We start from the raw sequence: 25,172 nt of genomic DNA, 5'->3' as shown, positions 1-25,172 counted from the left end.
ACCGCGCGGAGATTGCAGTTTGCTCGGAAGAGGACAGGAGGAGTGACGGCAGGATGAGTATGGATCTAAGAAGAAAATAGGAATTAGCTTTTCTTTTAATAAAATTACATAAATATCCTCAATTAAAATTTGAAAAAAAAAAAAGCCCATTTTCTAGTTTGCAGGCCATGACCCAAGAATTCCATCCAATTTTGTAACTCATGAACTAAATTGTACCTTATGTTTTAAACTTTTAATAACTCCAATTTTGTAGAGTAAATTTCGTTTTACTTTCTCAGGTTTGAATACAATTACAACTTTATAAATATTTAAAACATTTCAATCTTATACGTTTAGTTATTATTTCATTTCAATTTCATATAATTGTTAGAAAAGTTGTTAAGTTGTTAGTTAAATAATGACACGGTAATATTGTATTTCACATTTCTGCTTACGAGGTTGCCAATTTGTGCCACATGGTTTTTTTTTTTTTTTAACAACCGATATTATCTACAATAAGGGGGAGGGGGTGGGCTTAGCCTTACAATGTGTTAGCAATAATTTGGTTCAAACTCGCCTTTGGCGAGAATTGAATTAAGACCTCTCACTTACAAATGAAGAAGAATACCACTAGATCGTAGTATTAAGTGACATTTGTGCCACATGGTTAGACAACTAATAATTTTTTTTTAACGGTCAGCCTCAATCCATCCGCACCCCTCCACCACCCGTTGTTGGCGACAACTCCAACACCCCTCGTTGTGTTCTCTGAGTTCTCATCTTCCAAACCCATCTCGTAGCCGGCGAAGGGGGTGGATTGCACGGAGTGTGTCTCGGATTGAAGGGGTAGGGCCCAATTTGTATTTATAATTTATTTTATAATCTATGCAGACAAATTTGATTGCCGCATCAACAAATATATAGACCCTGCATTTGCCAAGTTGTCATTTACCGATCAAATTAACTGTTTGACTAACGAATGTGATTAAAATGTTTTTAAATATTATATGAGGTTACAATTATACTCAAACCTGAGAGGGTGAAATATAATTAACCCAATTTTGTAACTCATGAACTAAATTGGACCCGTCACCTAGCGTGCTAGGTGAAAATGCACTCTCCACTCGAGTTTTTTTCCCATAGAATTGTATATATATTTTTGTTTTAAGTAGTGTAAGGAGATACTCTCTCGAGTCTCGACTTAGAAAATTGTTATTCACACTCTAAAATATTTATTAATTGTGAGAGCAAGATATTAATTTTGAGTGTCAACAACAATTCATAGTGGCATAATAGTTAGACACGATTCTAAAAGCATACTAAATCGGTTAAACTAGTCACCTAACGATTCTTCTGGTCAGTAACGTTGTGACGTCGTCATATCAGCTGTACTCATCAAAAGTTTAGAAGGAATAAATGGAATTTGGCGTGGACTCCATCGTCTATGTATTACATTGTTTGTTTGGTGCCAAATTAGACTCTTACCTCACAACATAATTATACAAACAAAATGGAAAAAAGGAATCATCCTGCTGCAGAACATCATCGCACACTTGAATGTTTGCAATTGCAGTTCCAAACCATGACATTGCTCAACCAGCTATGATAATATGCTAAAAGTTTGGCTACGACGGTGAAAATTTAGGGTTGGTTTGGTATTACTGTGCTTTGAAAAAAAAAACTATTTTTACTGTGTTGTAAGAATAAGTAGTTGTGAAATAAAACTGCTAAATGTTTGGTAAACTTTTTTGTAAAAGTGCTTTTGGAAAAAAACAGTATTATAGTATTTGGTAAACTTTTATGTAAAATAGCTGCGACTGTGAAATGACAAAAAATGGTATAATACTAGATGTGCCATTAATTTAAATAAATAAAAAAAAACCTTTTTCTCTCTCATTTCTTCCCCCAATTTCCTAACCCTAAACGCCAATCCAATCTTACTCAACAAAATCAAAATTGATATATTTAAAATGACAGTGACTTTGAAAATAAGCAGAGTTACCAAACACAAATTTTACTCCAACTTTTTTTCATCCCTACTTTTTTTTTAAGCACCTCAATGCCAAACCAGGGCTTAATCAAATGAAGTACAGATAACATACATGATCCATGGTTTTCAAAGGCGAAGCAGCTTCAAAGTTCATGAGCACATTTTGTTCCGACTTTCAAATATGCAAATTGACTTCATAATGCTTTTTATATCAATGGCAACAAAGCGGGATCCACTTCATCTTTAGAGCGTAGGTTAAGAACCAACTCGTGTGTTGATGCATCTGCCAAAAAACCTTTCTCCATCATTTTTCAAACAAGTCATATTGCCCTTGACGTCTCATTCTTATTGATAATCCCCCGGACAATGGTGTTATAGGTGTAATTGTCTCGAGGACAGCCTCTCTCTTCCATTTTTGTCAGCAACTTCTTTGCTTCGCGTATTAGCCCTTTCTTTCAAAATTCATTATCATTATGCTATATGTCCTGACAAGGCACATGCGGCATACCTCTCAGTCTCAGTCTGCTGCCGATGCCATAACCAACCTTTAAAGAAGAAGCAATTGTGGTTGTCCGCATCATCTTCACCATGTCTATGAGCGAGTGAGTGCTGTATTTCATAAATATATTAAAAAATATTATTTATTACTTTATTTACCTTATAATATTTATAAAAAATTTCTTTTTGCTCAACCCTAACTTTTATGTAGCGTTATCTCATCTTTTTTTTTCCTTTCATTTTTAATTATTTTTTATAAAGAGAACAATTATTGGCAAGTCAAGATTATTCATCCTCTCCAGGCCTAGAGAGGTTATGGATTTCATAAATATATTAAAAAAATATTATTTATTACTGTATTTACCTTATAATATTTATAAAAAATTTCTTTTTGCTCAGCCCTAACTTTTATGTAGCATTATCTCTTTTTTTTTTCTTTCATTTTTAATTATTTTTTTATAAAAAGAACAACTAGTGGTAAGTCACGGTTATCCATCCCCTCCAAGCTCAGATTTCATAAATGTATTAAAAATTATTATTTATTACTGTATTTACCTTATAATATTTATAAAAAAATTCTTTTTGCTCAGCCCTAACTTTTATGTAGCGTTATCTCTTCTTTTTTTTTTCTTTCATTTTTAATTATTTTTTATAAAGAGATTAACTAGTGACAAATCACTGTTATCCACCACCTCTAGGCCCAAAGAGGTTATGGAGAATTTCACCCTGCTCGTGGTAGTAAAACAGACTCACCAGTTCGGAGCATTGAACTCGGGACCTCCCACATTTTTTTGTTTATTTGGGAAGCTGCAATTTGCATTCTTACTACTGGGCCACTTGCTGTGGTTTAGCGTTACATCTTCTAAATTAGTGTCTAATGTCTAAAAAACTAGCCAAGGTTAATTAAGCATTCATTTATTTATTTTTTTTTTTTCCAAACAAACAAAATTATCTACACTAAGTAATGGAGGAGTGGGCTAAGTCTCACAATGGACTAGCAGTAATGTGGTTCAAATTATCACTAGATCGTAGTACTAAGTGGCCAAACTCACTCTATTATTGACTTTGCACAAATATTACAAGGATAATGGAGCAGCATTGCAAAACACAATAATGCCTCTGGGTGCTAGTCTTAAAACATCATTTGGTCCAAGCATGTGGCACTGGTTATGAATTATAATGATTCTTGTATAAACATTCACCCAGCCACACTATCTCAAGAGTAATCATCCTTCACAAATCAAATTAATACTTTAAAATCACCCACAAATAATTTAGTTTGGGCAACGTAACGTAACATGACTTCACAGAAAACTTGAAAGAAAAAAAAGTTAACTTCATGGTACCCAAATATCAGTTTCTCATCTCGAACACCCTTCAAGATTACCAGTAGAAAAACTTCAGTGCCAAAATTCATCGTTAAACCTATCTCCAGCATGTAGCTCTTCGAGCTAGGAGCGCATCACCAAGGCAGAGCAAAAACGAACATAGAATCGCGCTCCTCAAGTGATATCATTCACCCGTCGCACGGAAGTTATTTCCTATATTGCTTTAGCCACTACATATGCAATGACAGTGTCACTCCTGCACAAAACAGAATGCCTGAGACACCATTTCCCCAAACTCCTATGCCCTCCTCTGCAACTAAAACACTTTCTTTCTATCAAAAAAAGAAAAACCATTATCCCATTGTTACTATGATTAGATTATCAAAATCTGGATTAGGGTTAATTAAACCAAAGTTAGATCCATTTTATAGACTAATTAAAAGCTGATTAATATTATAATTTATACGTAATAATACACAGATGGGTCCATAAACTCCCTTCCTCCTTCATTCCCTACCCAAAAAAGCACAATTTTACAGCAAATAAAACAATATCGTACGACTGGAGTGAGTGATTGAGTGAGTGGGCAGCTCACCTGTTAATATAATTACCTTCTTCCTTCCTTGAACAAACCCTTTTTCTCAGGTTCGGTATAATCATTCACACCATTACCTCTCTCTCGATTTTCTTGGATTCCTACTTTTTCAATTTTCCCGGAAAATATTTTACCGTCTGCTTCCCGAGAAACCATTCTTTATTAATTTCCCTCTCTCTCTCTCTCTTTCTCTCTCTCTCTCTCTCTCTCTCTACTTTCCTAGAACATTTCAGTTCTTTCACTCACTCCAATCCTCCAAGAACCCATCTTTCTTTCATCCTTGCATCCCCAGAAAAATCCCACTTCTGGGTTTTCTTGATCACCCACTTAATTCCCCCACCGAGCTATCAGAGCTCCAATGGCGGCCGAGAACGCGCTGAAATCGAAGGAGGTGTCAGCCATGATCAAACAGGGCTTCATCTCCGATCAAACCCTCTCCTTCTCGCCGTCAAGATCCCTCTCCAAGTTATATTCCCCCACCTCCTCGGCCTTCAAACCCCTCTCCTCCCCTCCTTCCCAACCGCCGCCGCCGCCACCACCCCCACCGCCACCGCCGCCACCGCCGCCACCGCCACCGCCGCCACCGCCGCCACCGCCACCGCAACTCGCCAGGACAACTCAGTCCCTGACTCGGGTGACCCAGTCCCAAACCCTCCACGAGATGATGTCCGACGGCCAGCACCGGAACTCCAAGCTCCTCCCGGACCGGAAGGTCCACGAGAAAGTCCACAGGCTCCTCCAAAACGCGCCATTTCGGAACCCCAATTGGGGAGGGCTGGTGTCCGGCGACGTCAGGCTGATGGTGGTGACCAAGGACGGGTTCAGGGTCTCGATGGACGTGCACAAGAGCGTCCTGGAGGCGAAAAGCCGGTTCTTCGCCGAAAAACTCCGAAAAGATCGGGGGGTTTCGCACTGCGTGGAGATTTCGGACTGCGATGATGTGGAGGTGTATGTGGAGGCTGTGGTTCTCATGTATTATGATGATTTGAAGAGGAGGTTGATGGGTGAGGAGGTCTCTAGGGTTTTGGGTTTGCTGAAGGTATGTGCTTTTGGCTTCTAGCTTTTGTTGACTGTAGCTTATAAGCCTTTTCTCTGTTTTGTTCGTCTTCGTCTTATACTCTGTTTGGTTGGTGAGAAAATTTTGGATTAGGACATATGGGTTTTGGAAATCTGTACACTTTTGGGATAGGCAGTACACGTTCATGATGTATTGAAGTTACTAAAGCAGACGCAAACAAAAATGATCGTAATTAGGAAATTTATGTATTGCGTATTTAATTTGATATATTACTGAAAAGGTAATACTAGAAAGATTAAAATTTTAAATCAAATTGAAAATTAAATGATGTATCACGAATAAGAAATAATCACGTTAATCAACGCTTAAGGAATAATTCAATCATCAACAACCAAATAATTTGATTTGCAAATTTGGTTAAAAAAACTTAATCTCTCTAGCGGTATCCTTATTGTAAATGTCGAGATACTTAGAGTAATATTCTTTGAACTATAGTTCAATTGAAGCTTTGGTCCTTGACTTAAAATTTGTGAGTTTTTGTATCTAAATTTGTTATAATGTGGAGTGAGGATCCTTTTGTTAACTCCGTTAGGGCTTCCATGTATTGTTTTTCCTTCAAAACACTTTATTTTGGATGGAATAGAATTGACAGAATAAAAAATCTATCATAAGAATTTAAAACCTAGAAGTCCCATTTTTCATCTGCAATTTCTTGTGCAAAGCTGCATTTTTGTTTTCCTAATTCATCAAACCTTAAAACAACGACCCGACTCTGTATTATATATATATGAAAATACAAAAGAATTGTTGTAAATCGATTCAAAATTGAAAAAAAACTCGAATATTGGTTGACAAGGATCACGTCTGCGTTAATTTTGTTCATTGCGTTAGTGATGGTGGATATTTGTAAAATTAATGTTTTGTTGCAGGTATCTGCTGCTATCATGTTTGATGAAGGGATTACCTCATGCCTGGAGTATTTGGAAGCTGTTCCATGGTCTGAGGAAGAAGAGGAGAAAGTTGTATCGCAACTTGGTGAGCTCCAGCTTCATGAAGACTTAGCCGGTGAAGTTCTTATGAGAGTGTCATCTGAACCGTCCATTTCTGCAAGAGCCGATGATATCTTCATGAGATTGCTGACCGGAGTTCTTCAAGCGAAGGATGATAGAGCTCGTCGGGAAATAAAAACTCTCATTTCTCGGTTGCTCAGAGAAGATGCAGCCAGTGACGGCAACATGATTGATGTCTCTAAAGAAACCCTTTACCATCTTTGCCATAGATGTCTCAGTTCTCTTGTTCTGTGCTTATCTGAAGCGACATCCGCAGATGATGGCAGGCGGGATCGCGGGGTTTTGATGGCGGAGATAGCGAGAGAGGCCGATAACATGCAGTGGATTGTTGGTATTCTGGTGGACAAGAAAATGGGTGATGAGTTTGTGAAGTTATGGGCGGATCAGAAGGAGCTTGCTGTCCTGCATTCGAACATTCCAACCATGTACAGGCACGAAATCAGTAGAATCACTGCTCAGCTGTGCGTTGCAATTGGGAGCAGGCATTTGCTTGCGCCCAAAGAAACGAGATTCTTGCTGCTATCAACATGGCTGGAAGCTCTGTATGAAGACTTCGGATGGATGAGGAGGGCTTCTTCGAGGTCTTTTGATAAGCAACTGGTTGAAGAGGGAATAAGCCAGACAATTCTCACGCTGCCATTGCAGCAGCAGCAGACTATTTTGCTTAATTGGTTCGATCGGTTTCTAAACAAGGGAGACGACTGCCCCAACATTCGGAAGGCGTTCGAGGTTTGGTGGAGAAGAGCATTTATCAAACACGTATCGGAGCACGAAAATACCCAGGTAGAAATAACTGTTTGTGACTACCCAAGCTGAATAAAATCAACACTTCTATGTACATGTAGATATATTTTGTTTCCTGTACCGCTTTTGATGAAAACTTTAGGTTTCGAAGATCATCAATGCTGTGAAAATCTTACATAAAAAGATATATTTTGTTTCCTGTACCCACTTTTGATGAAAACTTTAGGTTTTGAAGATCATCAATGCTGTGAAAATCTTACATAAAAATTATACAGGTACTCCTTATGCAATTTTATCTGAGATAGCTACTTGTCCTTGTACCATCTATCGTAGGCAAAGTTAAAGCCGCTAATGAATCAGACGAGTTTACACAAATGATTTGAAATCCGACTGCCACATGTTGCAAAGAGCACAAGCTTCCCAGTTAAAATGAGTTCCATTAGTCGAGCGTGTGCATGATCTGGTAACCGAGCCGAATATTGGATTGCTGCGAGTAGACCTGGCATTTTGGATCCGACCTGTTAACCCGATCCGTTAATATTTAGTATTTGAATGGATGCTTAACGGATTGAGTCGCTAATGGGTGAACCCGTTAACAACCCGTTAAATAACAGGTCACTTTGGGTCAACCCGTTAGACTCGTTAGCATCCGTTAGTTGAGGATGTTTTAATAATTTCAGTCAAGTCTTAACAACAAAAAATAAACTCTATGCAAAATAATAATAATAATAATTGTTAACGGGGTGAAACGGATGATCCGTTAGCTTAACGGATCGAGTTCGGATGATCCGTTAACTTAACGGGTCGGATTGAACCCGATCCAAACCCAATAAACCCGACCCGTTTACAGGTCTAGCTGCGAGGACCACCCGATGTTCCAGTCAATCCTCAGGTAACTGAGGTGAAAGGCGAGCCATCTAGGCATGATGGTAGAGCAACCAAAATGTAAGCGTCGAGGCTGTGTGACGCAGTTGTGGAGAAGTGAGACGCTTCACAAATCGTTTTTCTTCAAATCAGGTAAGAATCGGTTGTGGCCCATAATCCAGCTGCACATCTGAACGTGATAGTCCCAAATCTGTGGGTTGCTCCAGACAAGAAGAAACACTGCTCATGGAAAAACATTCAGTTAAAGCTTCCGGGGGGTTCACAAAACAAAACCCGAAACAACAGAAAGTAAGGCCATAAAACCAACAAAATATATTAGATATGGCGCATGTTAGATACAGAAGTAGATCAAAGCATGCACACCACTATTGCGATTAGTAATGCAGTTCTTTAAATTGTCCTTCAACCAGCGGTGCACATTTGTCCAAAAAAAAAAAAAAAAAACTAGCGGTACACAGAAACTGATGCTGCCGAATGCACGACTCAAGGAAAGAAGGGGAAACAATGATTCATTAACTGAAACAGGATGGAGTTAATCCATTTAATTATAATGACTAGACAGATTGACAGTTTGCCGACTTCAAATTTGATTCGGTGAACCCAGGAGATCGGGCAAGTTCAGAATAACACTTGTCGAGAAGATTTTCAGTTGCAACCACAGTTGATTGTCAAACATATTTAGTGGTATTACTGCTCTAAGAACATAATATAATCAGACTTCCTTATCACTGTCGCATCAAAATTACTGAACGTTCGGAGAGCATACATGTGCAATAGAGTGAACAACCTACGCTACATAAGGACTCAAACTATGAACGCATGTATAAATACTAAATTCTTACCTTTGCCTAACTTTGAACATTCCAGTGCCTATCTGCATTGGGATACCCATGATGATGCTTTCACTTACGCCTTCAATCTTGTCAACTCTCCCGTTTACACTAGCATTAAATAGGATATCGTCTGTCCGCTCAAATGAAGCAAGCATCAAAACACTCTTGTCCATTTTTGAAACGCCAAATCTTGTGATTCCAAGAACTTCACCCTGTCATGTAGAATAATTTATACATGAATATGCATCCTCACTCTAACTGCATGTCTAATACATCAGTGTGCACCAATTTTGCTTTTTAGATTTCCAGTAAAAGATTCGGTATCAAAGGAATTTACCCTGTATGTCATAACATCCGCTAGAAAAATCATATGGCGATCGTCTATGTTCATTCCGTGTGATTTCATTACTTTCTTTATCTCCTCAATGATACAGACTCTAGCAGCTTCAATTCCAAGTGTCCGCTGCACTTCCATAACATCATTACTTGTCGTTTTACAACCATCAATTCCTTCAGTGCCCATTACCACTAGTAGACCGGTGCTATAAAGTAACACAACCGGCAATAAGATTAACAAAACAGCTGACATTTAGAATCATTTTCTTGGAGCAAAATAACAACTACCGCTTGGAAATTAGAAACATAACACAATACGATGAAAACTACAGAAACCACACACACACACACACATAACGAAATTCAATTAATGCCCATAATTATATTGCATAACCTATAACTCACTCAGTTTTCTTTCTGTCACGGAGGGAATGAAACAACCCTGTTCTTTCCCCTCTGGTTTCCCACCCACCACATCATTTTTGGGTTGGGTTATATCTTTTCTATTTTGTTTGTCTACGTTCGGGATAATGATATCTTTTCTTCATAAGGCATCTTCACCAATGAAAACTAAAGATTTTGACGATGGAAGCACATAACAAGTATCTGCCTATGCCAAGTTTGGCTCCTAAGGTTCATTGGTTATTGAATATTTCATCTTAGTCCTTTTCCAGGACAGAAAAGACGTGGAAGACACTACTGGGTGAAGCTTTTTTTCCTGTAAATGTTGATCAAAACTAAAAGGTGAAGTTACTGACGCCAAGGTTAAAGTATTCAGGGTACTGTTCCATCTTTCTGGAAGTGACTTTGTAATAAATAAATTAGTTTACTATGAGCAGCAACTGAAAATTCACATGGCATCACAAATAAATCATCCAATTTGGATACACATTACATCATAAATAAAGAACCCAGAAAGACTCCTAACTAAATGTGCACTAAATCATATGCCGATTGCCGAATGTGGACCAGTACAAGAGATATCAATCACCATTTTGCATGAGAAATATAATCAAACATCAGGCCAAACTGATGCAAATATAATAGTTTGAAGAGATCTAACATGTAAACCGTTCAAACCTTACGTCACGCGAAATTATATTTTATAACAAACTCACCCTTCTGCAAACAACTTGTACTTCTTTTCGTCTCCTTTAACTTCAATATCATTTTTCTCTTTTTTCTCCTTTTCTTCATTAATAACAACACGCTGAACTGTGCCTACACCCTGTTATTGAAAGAATTTAATGAATCACATCAGCTTGATATATTCTAAACTTGGTAAATCGAAACAGGAAAATAAGCACGGTCATTTATGTAATAACTTTCAGAAAAAAATTAGAAGTCTCACCCGTACAATAACTTTTGGGAGCATACTCTTTAGATAGTCGAGGTGAAAATAGAGCCTACTCCTATCAGCCTCCTGAGGAAGAATTTCTAACTTTCTGATATCCAAAACCCTAATATGCTGCATATGAGACATGACCATGAGTCATTATTAAGAACATATAAAAGTTAGCTAACTAACATGTCAAATTCTCACCTCGCTCTTCAGTTTGATTCTCGGTGTTCGTAAAATTGATTCTTTTACAACATTAGCATCTATAGACAAGTGTGCATCTTGAATCATGACCATATCAAGTGTGATGACTATAGATGCCGCTCTTGAAGTCATTACAGTTTTTATACTCTTAGCAACCTTCAAAACAACAGCCAAACGTATAAGTGAAATCATACAATGGAGATGGAGAATAGACAACCCTATCCAAGCCACCAGGAAGAAAAGTTTCGGGTGGTTAAAGAATATTAGATCCATGCACGTCCAACAATAAGTAAGATACACTACTAATGGAACATCAACCTTTACCTTAAAACATTCTGAAACAAATCAAACACTAGTTTGACTTTCTAAAAAAAACCTGTTCTTGAGCAATCCAACTAAGCCAAAAAACTTAATTGACTACCGATCCAAAGTATTTAAGAAAGGTAACAGGAAAAAAACAGAAACCTTAATTTGCATTGCCAACTAATCACGTTCAGTTGAAAACTACATATACAACAGTATAAAATATAAACTTCATTGAGTGATCAACAGTAGGCTATTGTCAAATTTACAATATTAGTAACAAATAAGTTAAAATACATACCTGCCCTAGATTTGTTTTCTCAATCCGGCCTGCTACCAGCCGTGCGAATTTCGCATTAGTATCCCACTCAAGTACTGCAGTGATGATGGGTGTACTGATCTTTTTTGCTCCATTTATTATTTCCTTGATACGAGGGACCCCAAGGGTAACGTCTAACAAAGAGTTAAGGATCAAATTTAAAACCAACCAGTAAATAGCCAAAAGTCCATGCAGCTTTTATACATATTTAACTTTACTCATTCTAATGAATCAAGGATACTCATGCTTGCAACTCCGGCAAAGTGAAAAGTTTTTAATGTCATCTGCGTCCCAGGTTCGCCAATACTTTGAGCTCCAATTACTCCAATTGCTGTCCCAGCTTCGACCTTTTTTGAATGATAACGAGAAATGCAAGTATCGAGGAAGACCTACAATTTAAATGTAAAGGAAATTCAATAGAGGCACAATCATATGTTCTAACCAACAAACTCCAAAAATGTAAAGGGCTAACTCTAGTTCTCAGAAGAAAACATTAGATAACCAGACAATTTCAAAAGATACACAAGGAATATAACACCAAATATTACAAACAGGAAATGGCTCAGCCCAAAATTACATAAACAATCTCATAATAAAAAATCGTGAACGAATGTCCAACTTGCACACTGATATAAAATACATCAAACATCCAAATGCCTTACACCAATACAATTTTGGCAAGTACACATGCAGACGCTTGCATTTGAAGTTGCTCACATTATTGATATGTCTAAGACTATAAAAAGTAAAAACAAATAGGGAATGCAAAAGGTGACTACTTGCACTAAAACATAGCAAAATAAGTACCTTCAGCTGTTGAGAAGTAACACCAGATATATTTTGGACAATCTTATCCAGAGTAGCAGACTTTTCCTTCCATGCAGGATTTTGATCCAGCACAAAAGTCTCATGTGTTTCTCTAAATGTTTTTACAAATTTATCCAGGAATTTCTCCAAAGAAGTTTTGAAACCAGCAGCACAACCGCCATCAGGAGTCATATCGTGTTTTGAAAGCCTGCTACTCACTATTTCAGACACTTCTTCAGGAGACAAGGTATCACTTCCTCCAGCAGGACATGTGGCCTGTAAATGGACCTCATCAACTCAACAATGAAAAGTCCATGATTACTTCTGAACCAAATGAAAATCAAGGTTTCATACCTTGGCTTTCAAAAACAATCGGTTGAAGTCCAAAGGAGCTCCACTTTCTTTTCCTTCCATCATTGCAGGATCCATTCCGTCATCCCCATAACAAAATTGAACTATAGATCCACTTGAATTCCTTACTGTGTTATCGTACTGGACAGATAGGTCCTCCAAAATTTTTGACAATCTACGAGACATGTATCCAGTATCAGCTGTTTTCACCTGCAAAGGTAAACAAAAATCAAAGACAAAGTATTTCAAGACCCAAAGAACTCTGTTTGGCTGATAGAACTGAACCCCACAAATACATTCAAATGTTATAATAGATTAACAATCTGTCCAGGTTTGACAATGAGGTTACTGCTAATTTTATTGAATCTTCTAATGTGTGAAGATGGAGCTAGATTCAACTGAATTCTTACATTTGTGTATAATGTGTAAAGAGAGGGAGTAGACTATCAACCAAATATTTTAAATTTTAGTGTGCATCAGCTCTTTTGCTATGTCTGTTAAAAGAAATATAGGTGTATTAGGTAATTCCAAGGTGGTGTTTTACATTTCATGCTGAGAAGCCTAAAGTACGGGACAGAGTCAGTTTGGGCTGGAGTAATTACGAGACAAAGTCAGTTTGGGGTCTCGAAACCTTGTCTATAGTAATAAAACTTCTGTTCCTTTTCTTTTTACTTTATTATTTTTTGAGTTAAATTACTGTTAGGAAACTTGAATGGCAATTTATATCATATAAAGCAACAAAATACAAACAACAACCAAATAAGGGGCTTGTCCAGGAACATTTTCATGACATATCAGCTATTCTATGTACATGCTGATCAAGTATTAACTCATACTATTCACCGTCTATAATTTTCTTGATCACCCAATATATTTTAGCTATATTAATGACCCAGTAGCAAGCAATCTGTAAGTTTGAAAAGTGATGCACAGGCCCAAATCAAGTGGGTCTAGAACCAAATAAAAAAAAAAAAAACACATTAATAATGTGACTCGGAAGATTGATGAAGTTATGACTAGTTAACATACGGCTGTATCCACAAGCCCTTCTCGCCCGCCCATTGTATGGAAAAAGAACTCAGTAGCTGTCAAGCCACTGTAAAAGGAACTAGCAACAAAGCCCTTTGCCTGCATCAATAATAACAGAATGTTCATTAAACGCATAAATTCAGACGAAAAGGTTGATAAAAACATTATATAATTCATCAAACTATAAACACAAAGTGAATACCTCCAATGCATACTAGGTTTCACAATGGACTTACAAAAACTTGCATTAAAGTTCAAATAATAAACATTCAGCTGGTTTCACTTCTTTGTTTTCACAAGAGACATAACTCTTCATTAAGATAAAAATAAAAAAAACAGTACAATGTAAGTGAACACAACAAGTAGTATACTTCTAAAAGAACAACAGCAACACCTTGGTCCTATGAGAAAACATCGAGACAAAAACAGAATTAACTACAAAACAGAAAATAAATAAATAAAATAAAAGAGAGAGAGAGAGAGAGAGAGAGAGAGAGAGAGAGAGAGAGAGAGAGAGAGAGAAAGAAAGCTCCTTAAATTCCGAAGCTATAAATTAAAAAAGAAACTTTGTCCCATAACCACTCACCTCCTCACCCGCCACATTCTCAAATATCCTCCTATTTCTTCCGAACAACTTAATCATTTTTCAGGGAGAAAAACAAAAACCAATGTTCTTGCAATGTACGAATTTTTCTAAACATAACCAATTATAGAGTTTTTCAAGGGGTTGGCATGCCTCCTTTCTTTTGAAGTATTCTATTATCTTTCTAATCTCTCCCTATTCTCTTCAATTTCAATCGTTGTCGAAGCCACAAAGAGCAACCTGCCTTCAATCCATAATGTAGACAATCTTATAGCCATATATGCCAGACAAATTTTTTTAGAGACTATATGCATGTCAAATTAGCATATGATATGAGTCACATCACATCTCACACACACATACAAAATTGATTAAAATCGGCACAGAACTTACAGCAGGCATCTTTGCAAATCTAGGGAAGTGAGGAAGGCTTCGATCTATGAATCCATTAGGTGCACGACGACCCCCAACTGATTGCTGGCCAACACAGGCAACCATCTGGCTGATATTGATAGGAGATCCTTTAGAACCACACTGGGACATGATCAAGGGACTATTTCTCCAATGGAGCTTTTGCATGCACAACTATGGAAACATGGCAAAAGACAATTTCAAAACCATCGTCTTTGAAATATTCTTGCATGACAATAGAAAATAGAAATAATTGCTAAACAAACTGTGCTACTCCAACACACATGGCGCTAAGTTTTCAAATGAAAGTAATTTTAAACAGACATACTCTAAGAAGTTAAAACTAGAATTTTGTACTTTAAAACTAAGAATTGAGATTGAGACTTAAAAAATACACTAAAAGGAAACCCAAAAGGGAAGTTCAATGCATAAACAAAGGAAACAGTAATTTAAAAACTCACCTTTCCAGTTTGATCTCTAATATTGTTTAGTAAACTAGTTATCCCAGTCTCAAGTGATTGTGCGGCATCAAAACCAGGTACAAGTGGTAGCTGTCCTTCATTATACAACTTTATCTGGCCACCGCATTTGTCATAACCTTCTTTAATTAATTTTTCTTTCTCATCGTACAAACTGTCACTTGGTTGTACATCGCTAATCCCAATTGAGAATCCATGATTACCAATCCATCGGGCACTGCCACCCATGCAAATATGACAAAATTAAACACATAATATTGTTGTATGTACCATTTAAATGCACAAAGAACAATGACATCAAAATATGGATGCATCATTTGATGAGTCATCCAACTAGAAGATTAGATGATGAATATGATTGAAAAAGATAATTTCTAATTTACGAACGCGAGGTTAGACATTCCTAAAGGGAAGCAAAATAATATACAGCATCAATATCATGGAATGTCAAAACTCGGTGATGGATAACCATCAAAGCTACAACAGGAAGACAATAATCGTCTAAGAAAAATCAAAAAATTTGCAAATAGAAACCTTCTAAGTTTTAAATCTCAACACAATATTTAGAGCATTAAAAATGTACCACCTCTAACATGATTTTTATTTTCTGATCACCCATCTCAAATACGTCGGACTAGGATTTTTTTGGGTCAGCACACATGGTATATTATGTTAAAAAATTCAACTTGTTGAGTAACTTTTAGTCATACCTTTTTAGTTAACATTTTTGATAAATGTATGCAATAAAATAAACAATAGGTTAGAAATATGACAGAAGACAATAAAACTAATTTGAAATGTCAAGATGGGTTTAAAAGAACTAGCATTCAAGAAATAATTGTGCTGCATACATACCTTAACTTTGCCAGGCGATTCATGCAAGAAGCAGCAGCATGAGCTTTATAGTCTCTCAATAGAACAGAGTAAAGTCCATCCTTATTGCCGTTCCCTGGAATGATATAAATGCAAAACTGTAAGCCTCAATGGTTCAATATCACTCACTCAGATATCCAAATGCAATATATGATAAAATGAAAATAAAAGTCCAAGAGACTTTCAAGTTTCAAATCAAGAAAATTAACTAGATCAGAAAAAGTTGTACCCAATTCTCAACTAAATTTTTTGGTAGGGTTACAAGGTTCTAAGGGAAGCCATGACTATCTTAGCTCTGTATAAAGATTCTGAGAGTTTATTATCAGTTATGCTAACCTTTACCTCATTAACTTCTTTTGAGAACAATAGGTTTACTTAAAATGGAGCGAAGCTAAGTATTTCCTTTGTTTCCCTCCAAGGAATATTGGAGTCTACGTAACACCAAAAATTTCTTCCATGTAACTACACTCTGCAGTTAACGCATTTGATTGAATGAATCATCCAAGCCAAACAAATTGAAAAATGGGTTGAGAGACCCAGGAGGACACGGCATACAAGTATGTATGGCTTTGATTTCTAGATGTGAGATTTCTCAACCCACCCCCTCACATATGAGGTGACTTGAGCCAAACATGTAGACAACATATATTGTGTGACATGGGAGCTCAGGTGGTCACTGGGCCTAACAAGCAAAATGAGTAGTTTAGCCCTTGAACCCTTGTAAATCAAAAATAAAAGAATCCTCCCCTTTCCCCTCTCTCCAGTCACATATTCACAATTCAATAAGCCCGAGCCTCGGGAGTTCTGATGAATTTTTACCCCACTACAAATGCATATTTCTTGGTTATTAATGCATATGAGGGAGCTGCTTACCTAGAAGGTTTTGTTTACTGTATTGCTTATTGTATGGTTTTCAGGTAGCTGTTAGGTCAGGTTGTTAGAGAAAATCTTATCCTCTATAACTTCAATAATCTGTTGTTACAAATTTGTTTCTCGTAAAAAATGCAAAAATTTTTTTTATCCTTCCTCTTCTATCAAATGAAATGTAGTGGAAACGGTCTATCTAGGTATTTTAAACAATGCAGGACATAGACAAACATATACTATCAAAAGACACAGAATTAATCAAGAAAACTGACCCAAAGTACCCTTCCCAAGTTGCCCAGCTATGAGCTCACTGTTACGAAAATAAACAAATCCGTCGTTTGGGCACATTGCTTCAATTTCTCTTCCATCTCCAGTCTTGGTGTAGGATTTCTCTGTAACTGTAAGATTCAAATAGACTCTCACATTTGAATTTGGGCGTACTAGAACACTAAATAATTGTTTTCCTGTCCATAGCTCTATTGGCTGCAAAACAACAGTTAAGGAGAGAAAAGATAAATACTAGAAACGATATAGACATATAACTGAAATTCTCAAGTGTAAGGGTACAATTGTGTAACAAATTTACAACAGAAATAAATGATGGCTTCAGTAACTCACCTTAATTACAGAAGGTGTTGGCAAGTCAATAGTATCCGCTCCATCCCCCATATATGAACACATGAGAGAAAAAGATGCACGGTCATAAAATGTGTCCTTCCTTGTAATAAGGAAAGAGGACGTTAGAAAATCTTGGGTGGAAGCAACCAAAACCTCTCCATTTTTTGGAGTACATAGATTGTTTTGCACCTGACAAACACACTGAAATGTTACACCAAAAACAAATGCAGCGAACAATCAACAGAAGTATAAGCCAAAAGAGACGACGCATGACTTTCCACACCAAGAAAATAGGGAATAGAAACGAAAATAAAACGCATTCACAGTCTATAATGCATCACTGATGTATGACCTCCCAGGACCAAGGAGACAACCACCAAAATTAGGGTTTTACCTAGCTTGACAGGGCAGCAACAAAGACAGTAATAGAAATAACCTACTGAAACTCATTACCATAGCAGAAACGAACAAGCTCATTTGGTCAAATTTTTTTTTTTTTTCGAGGCACCAATCTAATTAATGACAAACAATAAAGTTACAAGGGAAGTGGACAAGAAGATCAATCCAAAGAAAGCAAAGCACAATGGATTTACAGATGTTAGCGATGCTAGAAACGACCCAATCAAAGCACAACACCTAGAAAACAGCAGCTTGCCCAACTGAGCGATCAGAATAATAACACCAAGACACTGCAATGCTCAAAATATACCAATGATTGTGAATAATGTAGTGAAAAACTGTATTTTTATGCATAGCCATTAGCCATAGGCATATATCTCAATGAAGTGTGATCCAATCTTATTTACCCCCATCAACGTAAGAGCTTCTGTCCGGGCCTCTTCTGTTTGCGGGACATGCATATTCATTTCATCACCATCAAAATCAGCATTGTATGGGTTGCAAACAGATTCATTAAACCTCAATGTTCTCCAAGGCATAATCTTAGCCTGCATATACAAAATGATAACATGTGACTACATATCAACAAAATCACAAAACAATGCCACATACAAAAATAATTATAAACATTTAATCACCCTATGACACATGAGAGACATCCGATGCAAGCTTGGTTGTCTGTTGAAAAGAACAACGTCCCCGTCTTCTAGGTGGCGTTCAACTATGTCACCATATTTTAGTGAATCAGCAATGCTCTTTCTGTTAACCTTTAAAACCCTTCGGCACAAAACAATAAATTCAACATCAGCAACAAAGCAAGCATTTCAATATAAGAAAAGAACCCAAAAGCAAGCAACATTAGCACAAAACTATTACGTACCATTCAGTCCCATCGGAATTTCTAAGCACTCTGGCACCAGGGTACTTATCAGGTCCATTACTGACACACTGCCTCAACTTCTCAATATTATGATGGGAAACACGTTCTGGATAAGTTAATATTGTAGCCATTTTGATAGGGATTCCAACCTAGATTCAATCAAGATTTAGAGGAAACAAACATAACAGGCAAATAAAATTAGCACAATTGTGTCAGAGGTTTTAGCAGAATATGCAAATAAAATTAGCACAATTATGTCAGAGATTTTAGAAGAATATCTAACCTCGGTAATTTTCAGATTAGGGTCTGGTGATATAACAGTTCGACCAGTATATTCTACACGCTTCCCAGATAAATTCCCACGAAAGCGCCCTCCTTTCCCTTTCAGGCGCTGCACAAAACCAGCCAATGGCTTGGAAGTTTGCATGGAAAAGGGAACACCACGAACATCACTGTTTATGTACTGTGCAACCTCAACTTGAAGTATCTCCCAACTCGCCTGAACAACAGTTCTCAACATTAAGCATTACAAATCATACTATAGAACCACTAGCAATATCTACTATCCTATTAAACTTAACCAGCAAACAAGATATTCAAATATGTTTTAAACAGCATTTGCACAAAAAGCGGCCACATAATTAGCTCACGATTTCTAAACAGTAAGTCAGCAATCAACTAATGAATAAACAGATGCAATTCTTTTTCTTTTTATACAAAACAGAACAATTGGGTCAATAAAGGTTAACAGTACAACCAAGGGCGGAGCACCAGTCCACAAAAAGATACTATCCTCAGCCAACGAAAATAGGACAATAAACTGAATTACAACTGTACAAGAACAAGCATCCCTCAGCCAAGAAACCCCAGAACCAGCAGCCAAATAACCTACATTCGAAACATAGAAAACAGCTTCCTGAAAAGCTCTTGGTACAACATGCCTCCCAATCCAGAAGAAATGGATGAAACAGAATGTCTTTAAATTTTTTGAACAAAGAAGGCCCTGTTAAAACTAAAGTCTAATTCATTCCCAAATTGAGCTCAGATCCTCCTCCTTTCCTTCAAGATTCCATTGTTCCGGTCCAACCATATACACCACAACAAGGCCAAGGCAGCACATCTACGAAGAGTATACATCTTCTTGGATGCCCTGGCACCAAAATGGTTTCCCAAAAGCAGCACGTACCTGTTTCTAGGACACACCCACATCACCATGAACACCTTTTGAAAACCACTCTGAATCCCTATTGGCTGCAATTATATCTTTCTGAGTGATTTATGCATGTTCCATCACCAAAATTGACACAACGTATTATTTGGACAAATTTGACATGGTTAGGAACTATAAAGGTGTGTTTGTTAGGTTTTAAACTATTAAGACAAGAGTAGAATGTAGTTTGGCCAAACCAACAGAAAAAGAAGGCACAAAATCATGAATGTGACTCAAATCTCAGGAAACCTAAAATATTTGTGTGCAAATAGCATTATATACGAAACAAGATTTCTATACTAGTGCCTGGGTAGGTCTATATCAAGCATGAAGAATTACATGTACAAATGTGAAGTAAACAACGAGACACTGGTGATAAACTTTGGAGGACATATATCCTCCATGATTCATACCAAACATTTGGCTGCAGAACTTGCTTCTATTAAATCCTGTCGGAGACTAGAATTTGATTGAATAATTCTCTTCAACCTCTCTGTAATGTCATTTTCATTACTGCAATAGGAAAAGTAGAACCCTAATAAGTATTATTTGCAGCTGTACTACCATAAAAGCACTGAAAAAAGATGTTTATGGTATCTATTTACAAACATGAAAAGAAAAGGGAGCAAAAGCTTCATATTGAGTAAATAAAATATTGAGATGACCTCTGTGATCCATCCACAATAACAGAAGGACGAATAGGTATCGGCGGCACGGCAATGTTTGTCATTATGAGGTTCTCTGGTCTATCTGAAAGATAAAGCAACTCACAATCCTGCAATAACAATAGAAAATACAAATATGCTTCAAGAGGAACAGAATGCAAGAGAATATATAACCATGCACCATTTTCATTGTTCTTTAACTATTTTATAAGTAGTACCTCATCAACCATCCTTTTGAACAGCGAAAAAACTCTAGCAGGGTTTAGATTATGAGTAGCCGGATTAAAGGACGCTTTGGACTCTTTCGTGTGAGATATTGCTGATCTAAAATCATCCATAACACCAATAAATTTTGAACGATCATGGATAATGCCCAGCACACCCACAGCCTTCTTCACTGAACCTATAAAGCATAACATATCAAGCCATGACTACTTTTGAAAGATGATAGAAGATCCAGCCAGAAAAACAAAAACGATAAAGTATCAAGAGGGAATATAGGAGCCAAACCATTTATAAATCCACATTTGGAGCACTTCACTGGTCTATTATTGGTTGTCAAGCTATTACACTTCTTCACTATCACTTTCATCAACTCACTTTTCTTCATGGGCTCCATTTTGGGACGTCTCATTTTCTTCAAAAATTCGATGCGCATTCCCTCCTCCAAAAGTATGCCAGAACATAACTGCATATCATGCAATAACAACTTGAAATTCCAGTAAAAACAGGGTTTACTTGGCTAATAAGATTGCATTGTAAAGAGTCCAGTGTCAAAGCAGTTATTATTTTGAGTCATTAGTGCAACAGTATGGGTCTCTTTTACACAATGGTGAGGTTATTAATTCTAGCAAAACTGAAGTTTCCCTTATTTGCCCCATTAGTTCATGAATTTTGCAAGAGAAAACAATAAAAGCCTTAATCTATTACAAAAAAGAAAACATTCTCTAAACCATATGAAGGGAACTATGAATCACTAAAAGAAATTAAGAAACATAAATCTCAATGATGTAGTTTCAGAAAACATCAAGATTAGTATACATAAAGTTCCAGAGTTTGTGACTGTTATGGTTTGACTGATCACAACTTGTATATTTATTTGAGTCATTTTTTCTTATTTTATTCAGAAATTTACATAAAGTGTATATATATACTTTTTATTGATCATATTAGCGAATATCTTTATTTAATATTTTTTTTTGTGAATTATACAAAATAAATTATTGTGGATGGGATGGGGAACTTGACCCACATTGCGGAATCCGTTCACTCAATAGGGATCCCCATACCCAACCCGGAATGGGGAGAGGATTGGATCCAACACTCAGTGCACAAACCCGACCCTCCCCTCTTGCCAGTCCTAGGTGGTAGCAAGATACATTCAAGGTTTATGTTCTTGTCTGACCTAAATAAAAGCCAAGCTCAAGCATTTAGCCCAACACATTGTTTAGATGTAAATTTAACCACATTTCATGTATGCTAAATTCTCAAAATTATTTGAGAATCACTGAATTTCCCTTGACAGTGGCCAGATAAGGTGTAAAATGGAGAGCCTAGATTCAATTTTAGGCACTTGGTGGCCTAAACCTAAGTCTCGTAAAATCAAATATCCCAAAATCTCAACCAATCTCAAACTAAAAAGAAGAAATATATAAAAAGTTGTTAGATTTAACTTTTTAATAGGAAAAAAAAAACATATAAAGGAACATAATTCAAATTCATTAGAAAGTAATTACAAATGGAGTTAACATATTCTCTGTACCTTACAAATGCACTTCAATATGTCCACAATAGTACTTAAATACCCAACATTGAAAACAGGAAGGGCAAGCACCAAGTATCCAAAGTGCCCCGGGCAGTCCTTCGTTGTCCCACCACAGGTAGCACATGCACCACTACTCCTATTTGCAGGACCCTGAAGCAATACCAGAACATCCAAAGGAAAGAATAATCTACTGTTAGAATACTACTTGGTCATTCTTTGTTCTTTATTTGAATCGTTTCTAATTGCACCCGTCCATGTGAAATGAATGCAAACAAAACTAGAACTTTCAGAAAATGTTATTCTGTGTGTGAGTCAATTATATTGAGTGTATTGGTTAACTTGTTCCCTTAATCCTGTTTAATACTTCTTATGGTCAGTCCTAATGCCTGCACAAATCCATCGATTAGTCTAACATTTCGACAATTTCCATATAATTCAACCGAAATTGCTTCAACAAGAATCGAAAGCAACAATTAAAGGGTGGGAGAGTACCAAGCGGGGGTCCAATAAGCCGCCTTCAATAGGCTTCCGATTGGAATCATAATATTGACCTTTAAAGATTTGAACTTCAGCCATTTTCCTGATCTCCTTGTCGGACATTGCGCTGAATTTCCATTTTTCTCTACAGGCACAATGATAACAGGCATTGAATTATACAAACCGAAAGCGTCTCACTTTACAAAATTGAACAAATCAAAATTTACTTTTTGAAGAAAAATGAAAAGGGCTTACATTCTGAGGTGTCCTTCGTCTTCGATGAAAGGCTGTTTGGTAAAGATTATGGTCTTGGCTTGCCCTCTATTCATCCTCTACATTGATCATACCCAAAAGAGACGAAAACTAATTAATTAAAGATGAATTAATTAATCACAAAATTAGATTGAAATACTCGAATGCCGGCTTAATTTGATCATAACTATTGAAATTAAACGGAAAAAAAAATTGTATATTTGTATTTCCATTACACTGCTGCAAATTTAAAGATATGATAAATAGCAGTACCGGATGGTGGCTGCGGCGCCGACGGTGGAGTCTTCAATGGAGGTGGCGCAGAAGCAACTGCTGCAGTTAGAGGGAGTGAAAGAGAGAGCGCTCAGAAAGGTTTTGGGTTGGGTTTTAGGCTAGCGGCACATGCTTCAGCGACCGGTTTGGTTCGAACCGCTCAAACCGGCTGAAATGTTAAAACTGAATTTTAGAAGGTTTTTTATGGCTAAATAGCCAAAATGGTCTATGAGATTTGCATAACTCATCACTTTGGTCCCTAACATTTCAAATCGATAAAAGTGGTCCCTGAGATTGTCCACCATCCATCATTTTGGTCATTCCGTTAAAAACTTCGTTAAGTGTCCCGGAGCTCTTGGTCGGAAGTTTGGATAATTTTCAAAGCTTCATAACTCAGTCGTTTTTTAACCAAATTCGACCCATAATATATCAAAATGAAGATAGGAAAGTGTAGAATAAGATTATACCTATTTGGAAAATAGCCTCAAAGTTGACTAGTCTGAAGGAAAACTGGAAAACTCACCGAAAACTGGGTAAACTTTAAACATTCATAACTTCTTCAATACTCAACGAAATCAAGTTATTCAAAACCGAAAATCATACTTCTCAACGAGACGAAGAGAATTGTACCTTTTTGACGGCTAACTCATCGTGGTTTGGCTGGAAAACGGCTCGAAAGTGGTTGTCTTGGTCTCAATTTAGCCACTTTCGAGCCGTTTTCCGGCCAAACCAAGGCTATTTAGCCATCGAAAAAGTTACCATTTTCTTTTTCTCGTTGAGAAGTATAATTTTCGTTTTTGAATCACTTGATTTCGTTGAGTATTAAAGAAGTTATGAATGTTTAAAGTTTACCTAGTTTCCGGCGAGTTTTCCAGTTTTCCCTCGGACCAGTCAACTTTGAGGCTATTTTTCGGCCATCTCCGGCAGCCATTGGGCTTCCAAATTGGTATAATTTTATTCTACACTTTCCTATCTTCATTTTGATATATTATGGGTCGAATTTGGTTACGAAATGATTGAGTTATGAAGTTTTGAAAATTGTCCAAACTTTCGGCTAATAGCTCCGGGACATCTAACGGAGTTTTTAACAGAATGACCAAAATAATGGATGGTGGACAATTTCAGTGACCACTATTATTGATTTGAAATGTTAGGGACCAAAGTGATGAGTTATGCAAATCTCAGGGATCATTTTGGTTATTTAGCAGATTTTTTAGCACCCACTATACAATTATTATTAAATGACCTACATATTCTACATGAAATGACTGTTTAGGCCTCATAAGATTTTAATAATGAAAATAAAATTTACCAACAAAACTTTCAAATGCACTCCAACCGTATATTCTACTTTAGAACAAAGGAAGTTCTAATGAAGCACTTCCGGTACTGTTCACTTTTAACGAAAAACCTATTTTTACCTTTTCTTTGTAATATTCACTACACATTTATTTGTCATTTTTCATTAAAACTAAAGTTTTTTTTTACGTTTCGTTAGTTTTCCTTAAAACAAAACGCTAACTAATAAAAGTACAAACACATTGATGAAAAAATGTTATTTTTGACCGATGAAACATAAATTGACGTTTTGGGAGGCTTCACATTTTTCGTATTTGAGTGATTTCAACGCCATCGTGATCAATATTAAGCATGTACTTGCTTTTCTGTTGCGTTATGTCATGGAAGCTTCAGATGGAGTTTTTTTTTTCTCACGGTAAGTATAAGTAGAAAATAAAAGGAAGGTCATGCCCAAAGACTTACGAACTAATGCAAAACACCATAGCACAGAGAC

At 36.8% G+C, this 25,172-nt stretch overlaps 2 protein-coding genes and 1 long non-coding RNA gene across 5 annotated transcripts; 1 reads left to right on the top strand and 2 right to left on the bottom strand.

The window, feature by feature from the left end:
• Positions 1 to 3,502: 3,502 nt before the first annotated feature.
• On the bottom strand, positions 3,503 to 4,537 carry LOC126617421 (uncharacterized). The gene is made up of 2 exons (XR_007621355.1): positions 4,391 to 4,537; positions 3,503 to 4,051 (listed from the first exon to the last, which is right to left on the bottom strand). It is a non-coding gene; the product is annotated as an uncharacterized LOC126617421 (long non-coding RNA).
• Positions 4,147 to 7,512, top strand: LOC126617411 (BTB/POZ domain-containing protein At5g60050-like). Of its 2 annotated transcripts, XM_050285480.1 has the most exons (3): positions 4,147 to 4,902; positions 4,942 to 5,429; positions 6,338 to 7,512. In XM_050285480.1, the coding sequence occupies exons 1-3, from the start codon at positions 4,749 to 4,751 to the stop codon at positions 7,292 to 7,294; spliced, it is 1,599 nt and encodes a 532-aa protein (XP_050141437.1). In that variant the 5' UTR covers positions 4,147 to 4,748; the 3' UTR covers positions 7,295 to 7,512. The 2 variants fall into 2 exon arrangements, with proteins under 2 accessions (XP_050141437.1, XP_050141436.1); XM_050285479.1 differs by having other exon boundaries at positions 4,147 to 5,429.
• Positions 7,513 to 7,923: 411 nt separating this feature from the next.
• LOC126617407 (DNA-directed RNA polymerase III subunit 1) lies at positions 7,924 to 23,516 on the bottom strand. 2 transcript variants are annotated; one of them, XM_050285468.1, is made up of 28 exons: positions 23,381 to 23,516; positions 23,111 to 23,187; positions 22,871 to 23,000; positions 22,376 to 22,528; positions 21,124 to 21,301; positions 20,832 to 21,016; positions 20,614 to 20,723; positions 20,362 to 20,461; positions 19,022 to 19,237; positions 18,739 to 18,887; positions 18,497 to 18,635; positions 18,266 to 18,406; positions 17,460 to 17,648; positions 17,114 to 17,324; positions 15,957 to 16,050; positions 15,084 to 15,318; positions 14,605 to 14,796; positions 13,629 to 13,727; positions 12,603 to 12,809; positions 12,249 to 12,524; positions 11,683 to 11,830; positions 11,424 to 11,575; positions 10,820 to 10,975; positions 10,628 to 10,744; positions 10,395 to 10,504; positions 9,278 to 9,482; positions 8,950 to 9,152; positions 7,924 to 8,326 (listed from the first exon to the last, which is right to left on the bottom strand). In XM_050285468.1, the coding sequence occupies exons 2-28, from the start codon at positions 23,182 to 23,184 to the stop codon at positions 8,236 to 8,238; spliced, it is 4,260 nt and encodes a 1,419-aa protein (XP_050141425.1). In that variant the 5' UTR covers positions 23,185 to 23,187; positions 23,381 to 23,516; the 3' UTR covers positions 7,924 to 8,235. The 2 variants fall into 2 exon arrangements, with proteins under 2 accessions (XP_050141425.1, XP_050141426.1); XM_050285469.1 differs by lacking the exon at positions 7,924 to 8,326 and having other exon boundaries at positions 8,946 to 9,152.
• Between the last annotated feature and the right edge of the window lie 1,656 nt (positions 23,517 to 25,172).

This window comes from Malus sylvestris, chromosome 3 (genome assembly GCF_916048215.2).
Source record: "Malus sylvestris chromosome 3, drMalSylv7.2, whole genome shotgun sequence".
In the NCBI taxonomy this organism is placed as follows: Eukaryota; Viridiplantae; Streptophyta; class Magnoliopsida; order Rosales; family Rosaceae; genus Malus; species Malus sylvestris.
Note: the sequence above shows the minus strand (reverse complement) of the source record. Positions and strands in the feature narration are given on the sequence as shown.

Excerpts from the sequence above, each read along its gene's own strand:
- LOC126617407 (XM_050285468.1), bottom strand. The coding sequence starts at position 23,184 with ATGAATAGAGGGCAAGCCAAGACCATAATCTTTACCAAACAGCCTTTC. Across the intron at positions 18,636-18,738 it reads AATTCCGATGGGACTGAATG|GGTTTTAAAGGTTAACAGAA; the intron begins GTACGTAATAGT and ends TTTGTGCCGAAG. Across the intron at positions 17,325-17,459 it reads CAACACCTTCTGTAATTAAG|CCAATAGAGCTATGGACAGG; the intron begins GTGAGTTACTGA and ends GTTGTTTTGCAG.
- LOC126617411 (XM_050285479.1), top strand. The coding sequence starts at position 4,749 with ATGGCGGCCGAGAACGCGCTGAAATCGAAGGAGGTGTCAGCCATGATC. Across the intron at positions 5,430-6,337 it reads GGGTTTTGGGTTTGCTGAAG|GTATCTGCTGCTATCATGTT; the intron begins GTATGTGCTTTT and ends GTTTTGTTGCAG.